Source organism: Centrocercus urophasianus, unplaced genomic scaffold (genome assembly GCF_019232065.1).
Source record: "Centrocercus urophasianus isolate 14NV4802_14NV808 unplaced genomic scaffold, USGS_Curo_1.0 seq_34, whole genome shotgun sequence".
Taxonomy (NCBI): domain Eukaryota; kingdom Metazoa; phylum Chordata; class Aves; order Galliformes; family Phasianidae; genus Centrocercus; species Centrocercus urophasianus.
In genome coordinates, this window is record NW_024884911.1 from 5968368 (window position 1) to 5977044 (window position 8677).

The 8677-nt window shown below is 51.9% G+C and overlaps 1 protein-coding gene across 1 annotated transcript in view; it reads left to right on the top strand.

Annotated features, from left to right (window-relative positions):
* Positions 1 to 2025: 2025 nt before the first annotated feature.
* OLFM1 (olfactomedin 1) overlaps positions 2026 to 8677 on the top strand; it is a 26496-nt gene continuing 19844 nt past the window's right edge. The window contains exon 1 of the mRNA XM_042830744.1: positions 2026 to 2506. Coding sequence (XP_042686678.1) covers positions 2441 to 2506 — 66 coding nt within the window. The 5' untranslated portion in view covers positions 2026 to 2440. The remainder of the gene's footprint in view (positions 2507 to 8677) is intronic.

The following is an 8677-nucleotide window of genomic DNA, read 5'->3' on the forward strand; positions in this document are numbered from 1 at the left end:
CTTCCACTCCACACTGTGGACTATCACTTTGCTTCTGTTATCAGACAAAAGACCCTTTGTGTGCAGAAACCTCCCTCCCAGGGCAGCCTCTGCTCTCAGCCCCATGGCAGCATCTCCAGACCTCACAGCTCTGAGCCCTTTCCAACTTTCTGCAGGTGTTTTCCAAGTCAGGGTAAGACTCCATGGGAATCAGAAGACCCAGTTTGTGTTCCTTTGCTGTGTCACTATGGGCAATTTTTCCTTTGATTTCTCTGTTTCCCTGATTTACACCCAGCAGGGGAGCTCCATGGGCAGGGCCTTATCCATGGAAGCCTTGGGCACAGGTTCTGTGACAGTGTTCTTGGCATTAATTACAAAAGGCTGTAAAAGAGGAATCAATTAAAACCAATGACAGAGCTTATGCTGTTGTCATTTACCCAGGTGCAAGCCATAATTATTACTATGAAGGTCAATGGAGCTGGATGTTTCTAAAAGCAATGGAGAGGGTGGAAACAGGACCCTTTTTGGGGATGTGCTGTCTGATCAATTTCACAGCCAAACCTGGCACCATTCTTTGGGATCTCTCTGGCCCTTCTCTGTCCTCTGGTTTTGGATGAGCCCATTCCCAGGCAGAGCATCCTGCTGCAGTCCCAGCTGGGGGAAGGTGATGTCTATGGTAAAAAAAAAAAGCTTTCTAAGGCACGAGGGGAGGATGTGTTCAGACCTCATTGCACACCTGATGCTCTTGGCCTCAGTGCACTGCTCTCGATAAAGTCAAGAGGAGCTTAATGCTTTTTAAAGGTCCTCTGTTTTTATGGGCTATAAAGCATTGACCTTAAAGGGAGATGTTGAGGGAAGTATATTAAAGAGAGGCCTATGGGGGATAGCCAGGCACATCAGCTTTCCTGCAGATGCTCTCTGGGCTGCTTTTTTTTTATTCCCAAGCTCTCTCTAAACTGATCTGATTTTTTTCCCATGGATGCTGGTGAGTCCTACTGCAGCCACAAAGCTTTCCTTTGGGCACCCACTGATGGCAACACACTGCTTTTGTGCGGTTTGATCTCAGTAGCCTGGCCCTGCTGAGTCCCAGCTTAGTGTCACTGGGCTGCAAATGCTTTGCCTTCCACCCTTTGCTTTGATGGGGAGTTCAGGGAGCCCACCTCCCACTCCAGCAGTGACCATTGCCACAGGACTGCTGCAGAAGTGCTCCAAAATGAGCACTTAAGGAAGGAAAGTCCTCTTGTGAGGACTTTCTTGTGGGGATGCCAGTGGCAAGTGATTTCTATTAAGGCACTCATTAAGGGCAGACATTGTGCATCACATTTCTCACACGTGAAAAAGGGGGTGATGGTGTTTGTCAGCCCGTTCTGCCAGCTACTGTGGGACTTAACAGCATCCATGAGGTCCTGGGAAAGCTGTGAGCTGGAGATCATTTGGGATGTGTGTAAAGGGGGGGGGATGGATGGATCATTCTCACGGGTACTGAGAAGGGCACAGTGTGAGGTATGCATTGCCCGTGGTGCCCTCCCTAGCCAAGCTCTGGGCGCAACAACAGAGCCTCTATGGGGTATTGGGAGCAAAGGATGCACAGCACGAGGTTTACCCCCTTTCTCCTGCAGAACCAATTTGGCTGTGAGCCTTCCAGCAGAGGTTGCTCAGAGCCCCCCGGGAGGGTTTGCTCTGGTCAGGACCTTTGAAAGGGGGTTTGACACTTCCAGCATGAGACCCTGCAGCCCCGGGTCGGGTACAGCCCGGGTGGAGCGAGGTCCGGCCGGCACGGAAGGGGTTAAAACCGCTCCCGTCCCCGCGGCCCCGGCGCTCCCCCACCGCAGCTCCCCGGGCTCCTTTTCCCCCTCTCCCTTTGCCGTGTTTAGTTAAATTTCCCCCGCCTTAGTTGATGTCACATCCTGTTCCACATCCCTCCCCTGCTTGTTTCCAGCCCTCCCATTTTCTTTTTTTTTTTTTTTTTTTTTTTTTTTTTTTTTTTTTTTTTTTTAAATCCCTGTCCTCTCCTCATCACCCCCCCTTTTCAAGGCAAACTTTTGGCAATAGCACAGATAATCGTTTCGTGCTCCGCTGAATTTCTCCTCGCAAATGCCTTCCGATCGGGGGAGCCATTAAAAAAAAAAAAAAAAAAAAATTGCCAGAGAGCCAGTACGGATTGAAACTGGGATCCCAATAAATATGCAAAGTGAAGGCTCTGCTAAGCAGATTTCTTGCATTGCTTCCCGGGGGTGCTGAGAGTCGCCCGGAGAATCTCAGTGATTATTTTGATTGCATTTTTTTTTTTAATCGCGTTTTATTGCGGTTGTTTTTTTTTTGTTTTTTACCTTTTTTTTTTTAATTTGTAATTAAAATCCCCCTGACGAGAAAGGAGCGAGGAGGCAGCGAGGAGCGGGGATCGGCGCAGGGCGGCGAAGCGGCGATCTGCATGCAAGGTGCTTAGGGCTGCCCGCGAGACATGCAACCGGCAAGCAAGCTCCTCACCCTCTTCTTCCTCATCCTGATGGGCACAGAACTCACTCAAGTAGGTGCCTCTCTTGCTTTTCTCACACACCCCCCCCCCCATCCTTTCTCCCCAACGCCATTTTCTATTAAACCTCGACAGCGCACACACAGACGCACCAAAAAAAAAAATACCCACAACCAAAATCCTCGTGTAGAGCGAATCCCCGCGATGCTGAAAGCCTGCGGCCGGGATGCGGGATTGAAAGGGGGGTGGGGGGAGGATTGGGATGCTGGCAGCCGGGGCTGCGGGGCCGGTAGGTGCCCCCCCCCATCTCGGCGAAGTTCGGTCGGTGCGTCCCATCGCCCCGCGGTGCCCAGCGCTGCTCGCCTTCCCCCTCCCTCAGCTGCTCCCGTGGGGGCAGTTGTGCTGATATACATACATAAATATATTGAAGTGACATTTAAATGTCCCTCAACGTTTCCTTCTGTGGCTCGTGGGAGAGATGAGCACCTCGTACATCCCCCTCTCTCCGCCCTTTTCTTTTTTTTCCTTTTTTTTAAATGGGATTTTAATGCCTGTTTTTACTTGCCTGGCCCCTGGACGGAGTGAGCAGGAGGGGAGGCACCGGCACATCCCTCGCGAGTGGCAATCAAACTCCTATCGACTCCCTTCAGATCACTGGGGAGAGAATGAAGCAGCCAGGTGGTGCTCCTTTGTTTTCAAAGGCAGTGGGAAAGGGAGAAAAGTAGTTGCAAGAGGATGCTCTAGATTGGGGGGGTTAATTGTAATGGTGCCTAGGAGCAAAAACGAAGAAAGGAAAAGATGCTGTAAATAGGAAGGGAGCAGAAGCTGCTTCTTGTAGAAGCAATTAGTGGCCGAGCTCTCCTCCTGGTTGCTGCAGGTAGATTATTTCTTGCTTTCTCCAGCTGACAGTGCTCTCTTGTCGCTGCCCTATTGCTGAAGTTTCTCCTTTAGGGCTTTGCACCCTCTGAGTATTTCTGCTGCCTCCCCTCCCCTCGATGGAACGGCTCGAGTCGGAGCTGCCTTAATTGCATGGAGCCCTCCGGAGGAGGTCTGGGATGGAAATAATTAGGAAGGGGGGGGAGGGGAAAGGATAGGATAGGCACTGACATCCAGGCTGTGGATGAGAAGGAGTGAGGAGGAATGAGAACTGCAAGTGAGTGCCCATGAGAAGCCCATTGTATGTGAGGATGTGTGCAGCACTGCGCATGCGTTGTGCCGGACAAAGCAGCCGGGGAGCTGCCAGCATCACTTGCAGACCTGCAAAAAGGGGCATCCTGCAGGGCCCCAGCAACAGCCTGGGGGAGCCAAGCAGCACTGCAGGGTTGTCCCCTTCCCCGTTGCCTCTCCAGCATCACCTCCTGCCCCATAAATTGTACACCTCACCCACTGGTGCATCACCCCAGGTGCTGTCGTCCCTTTTTTTGGCCTTGTCAGTCTCTGTCGCTCTGTGCTTTGTTCAAAGATGGTCTGTCTCACTTTGTGCCTGGCTACTCTTTCCTTTCCTTGCATCCCCTATTTGTGCCCACAACGCTCCAGCTTCACACCCGACTTTAAATCAGGGTGGCAACAAGGGATCAGAACAGCTGAGCACGGCTGGCTGATTCTGAGCAGTCACCTCCCAGCCTGAGCTGCTGGAAGCCAAAGCTGTGGCTGTGCTGGGCTGAATGCAGCCAGGGCTGCGTGCTGGTTTGCTGCCTGCAGGGAGCTGCTCTGCCAGGCCCCTCTCACCGGCACACAGCCTGCTACCTCGCTTGGCACTGCAGAGCCCTTTCAGAGTTTTAGCATCTCATTTCAGTAGCACAGCTGCCAGATGCAATCCCCAAATATGCCTTTCATTCCGGGCACCGCCCAGCTCGGTGTCTTCAGCGTTTAATTCAGTGCCAGATTCACATCTCCATTGCATGTGTGGAGTCTCTCCCATCCCCTACGGAGATCCTGTGCCAGGGGAGGAGGGATTGAGGTTCAGCGAGGCAAATTGCTGGTTTAGGCAGCTTTCCCTGTCAATGCAGAAGCTGCTGCCATCCCCTCCTCTCCCTCCCTGCAGTGTCTCTGACAAGTCAGCCCACAATCAGGGAAGAAATGGGGAGAGGGCAGCTGTGAAGGGGAGCACGTGGCTGTCCTTGCTCTGGGAAAACTTATCGTGGACAGCGGGGGGTTGTACTGCAGCATCCTCCAGTGGTTCCCCCCATTCTCCAGGTGGGAGCATGTAGGGCTCTGGGACCTGCCTGAAGTAATGGTGGCTTTATCTTTGTGAGAAAAGAGGAAGCTGCCCCCACATGCTCCCCTGTATCTTGGCCCTTTGCAGAAATCCCTGCCCTGCGGGCAGCAGGAGAGAGACCTGCATGATGCTCTGTGTTTCCTCCTTGCTGCCAAAGGCAAAGGGCTTCCTGGGCAAAGTGACCAGGCTTCTTCTCCAGGAGAGCCCAGACAGCTCTCCTGGTGGCCATGAGCAGCAGAGCCAGCTTATGCTCTCTAAGAACCTGTCCCCCCACCCCCTTGTCTGCTTCTAGTGTGCAGATTAGAGTTGCCAGGGCAGAGAGTTTTGGCTGCTGTACGACAGCCAGGAGTATTGGCAGAGAGGGATACAGGCTGCTGTGTGCTTTGCTGTATGCTCGTCTGTCTGTCTGTGCACCCAACCCCTTTGTCATACCTTAGGCAAGCTCACGTCATACCATGCTGGTGTTACTGGGCTATCATCAGAGAAAGCCTCTGCGTTCCTCAGAGTTTCACAGTGCAGCTGATGCTCGGATGGTTGCTTCCCCAGTAACCATTGAAACCACACAGGGAGAAATGCACTCCTGGACTGGGGAGTTATTAAACAGCTGGTGCTTCTGCAGGTCAGGAAAAAAAATCAAACAGGAAAAAACATAAATTTGCCCTTGATTTTCCTAAAGGCAGAGCAGGTTTCTTGGTGCTACTTTCAGGGCAAGGGAGAGAGCTGCCAGCCCTTCTGGGCTGGGATTGCACCATGTGCTCCCCTCCCACAGCTGTGTGACCCCATGCCCCTCTGCCCATCACCTCCCATTCCCTGCTCTGAGTTTTTCTCTTTGCTGTTGGAACCTGGTAGGATTAAGCAGCAAATCTGCAGCCTGTACCAGGAAGCAGCTGCCTCATCTCATAAACCAATTTGTGTCTCATTTCACTAACTTCAGCTTTAACCAATAAAAAAAGAAAGGTAATTTTCAGCCCTGGGTTGTATTTATTACTCCAGTTATCAGCCCTTGTAATCAGTATTAGCATCGCTGTGTAAAGTAATACAAAACTAATTACTAGCTGAGTGAATTAAATAGATGAAGGCTGTAGGTCGCATTGGCAATGGAAGAAGCTAGTTCTTGAGTTATGAGTGATAAGTGTTGGCTTGGCTTTGCTGTGAGGGTGCCACAAAAAGGGACCAGGGCAGGGATGGAGCATCTCTTTGGGGCTGGCTGCCTGTAGGGACTCAGGCGGGTGCTTTGGGATGACCTGACTTGGTCAAGTTGTCCCCCAAAAAATGAAAGCTGCACCTGGGGAAATTAAAGCAGAATCCACACTGCCTCTTAGCACCAGCAAATCCCAACCACAGGGAAAGAGCGCCTCAAAGTCTGAATCCTGCCTCTTTTACAGACCACAGCCAGTGCTTGCCACTGTTGTCCCAAAACTGAGGCCAGGTCCCAGCATCCTGATGTCTCTCTATGGGGGTTTTGGGCCTTTTCATGACCCAGACCCTGGCTGCCAGGCCCCTCCCCATCCCAGCTGGGAGGCAGCATCCCAAGTCAGCCTAAACATAGGGGAAGATTGCTGAGTGGTCTGTGTGCAGCAGGAGTTGTCTCAGCTCCCACAGCTGCAATGGGCTTTCTGGATCCTGCCTGTGATAGGAGGGGAATATTGGGCTCTGTGCTGGGATGATGGGATCCAGTCCCAGAACTGAGGTTTGTGTGTGTGATGGTAGCGCAAAGGGTGATCAAAACAACCAAAGGGTTGAAGTCAGACTCAAAGACTGGGGAAACTCAGCAACATTTATTGCTGCAGCAGTCCTGACTTGCTGAGATCCCACCAAACGATTGTCTCACGCTCCAAAGGTGTGTGCTGCCTTGTGAGGGCGATTCTGTCCCATCGGGGCCAGGCGCCTCCTCCGCTGGGAGCTCCTCACAGCCCTCCTGGTCCGTGGTGCAGAGGGATTTCAGACACCTCCTCTCCCCGTGCAGCTGATGAGGTCCCTTCCACCCCGCTGCTTGTTTGCCTTCTTGCCGTCCGTGCTGCTTATTCAGTGCAACACAACGCCTGGAGGTGGGGCGGGACGAGGGGCCGGCAGGATGCACAGAGCCAGCAGATGTTCGCAGTACAGCCGTACGTCTTTTAAAGCAGCCCCTTCCCCCGTCGCCGTGCAAATCTGCAGACCCCGATCTTGGGGACTGGGAAGCAAGTCCGGGTAAGCGTGGGGAGGACAGAGAAACTTCAGCACCTCTTCTCTGAGCCAGCCAGGAGAGGGAGACAGTGACCGCCGTGTGCTGCACGCACTCACACTCGCACACATTCACACACGTGTGGCTGCGTTGGCAAACATTGACCCCAGCGGGTGACATGGAAGCAAACGGTGGCATTTTGCACGACCATCCGGAAAACAATTCTTTCAAGCAGTGGAATTTTCCACTAAGCAGCTATTTTGGAAGACTCTATAATTGGCTTTTATCTGTCTTCCCTCCTCTTTCTGCCTTCAGAATAAATGCATGCAAACGGGATCTCTTGTTCCCCAGCAGTTTGTCTTCTCCTGCTGCTCACTGCCTGCCCTCAGCTGCTCTTGCAGGGAAGGTGCTTACAGCAAATGCATCAGGACAGAGAAAGTTTAGGGCCATCAGGAGCCTTTTTTTTTTAATGCAGTGCTCTGTGCAACAAGAAATGGAGCAATCAGGATGAAGGTGAACTCGACCAGCTCAGCAAAAGCAGTGCTATAGCAGCAAGCTTAACAATATGGTTACAACATGTGTCTCTGCTTTGCCCTGATGCCTATCTGTGAGTGCTGTCAGCCCTCCCTCATTGCTCCTGATTTGCTCTAGCATGGGTGCAATGCCAGGTGTTCTGCATAAGCTTTGTGCTCTTACTGGGGTTTGTTGTCTTTTTGTTGGTGCTGGTTTCATGCTTTTAAAGCCATAGGAGCAGGAAGGACGTTTTGGTGACTGCAGCTCATTTAGTTCAGGTCTGGAGGTGACAGAAGTGGTCGTCCTGCCTGCTGACTGCAGCACAGCATGGGCAAGAGCAGCATCTCACAGATGAAATCATCCGTGTGCAATGGCAGGAATCGAATCTGTCTTTAGTTCTGATGGAATCCACAGCAAGGCTGTGTTTTTTTTCCCTCTCACTGAATGCATCGTTAAGCAATGAAGGATCTGTAGGTCTAATTCACTTTGTATGCACTTGCAGTTGACAAACACAAGGAACAAACTTTTTCTTGCAGCTTAGTTTCAGAATGAACGTTAGGATGATTTCAGCGTAGCACTCCGGTGTTACATGGTATGAAATCAGGCAGACAATCAGGGTCTGAGCACAGTGCTGAGCACAGCACGAGCTGAACTGGAGCAGAATGAGAGGTGTGATTATTTCTCTGAAAGGTCAGAGCTGTGTGAGGCTTCTGCCTAAAGAAACTGTTCCTGCCTGAAACACCTCTCTGTTGCTGGCCACTTTGCAGGCACGATGCTGCATGGCTGACAGCAGCTTTGCTATGAGAAGGATGCCCAAAAACTCGAGGACAATCTGGGCTGAGCAAAGTCCATTTTGTGGGATGGAGGTCATTTAGCTGCTCAGGTGAGGACACGGTGTGACCCAGAGGCAGGAGTGCTTTTCTCATGGATTTCATTGCAGCAGGTCGATCTGCTTGCTGGCTGTCTCACCCGGGTTAGAGATGCACTGTCCTGAGCAGTGGGGAAAAGGGCAGTGGCAGCAGTGCTGGGGGTGTTGGGTGGTGAGGGATAGGGAGGGCATTTGGGTTGCTGCAGCCTGGGGCATGCACAGTGTCTGGTTCTGCTCCACGCTGTTAGGGAGGACAGAATCTGATCTGGTGCCAGTGCTCGCACTCTAACTCATCTCTTTTTCTCCACCTGGTGGACTTGCTGAACGTGCATTCATGTCAGTGCTTTTCTGAAACTGCCTCGCACTCTCTGCAGAAGCAGCTCTATGCAGTGAATACATTTCAGGGCACAGCTCCCTGTTGTTTGGCTCTTGCTCTGCACACCAATCTGGATGTTGTATGGC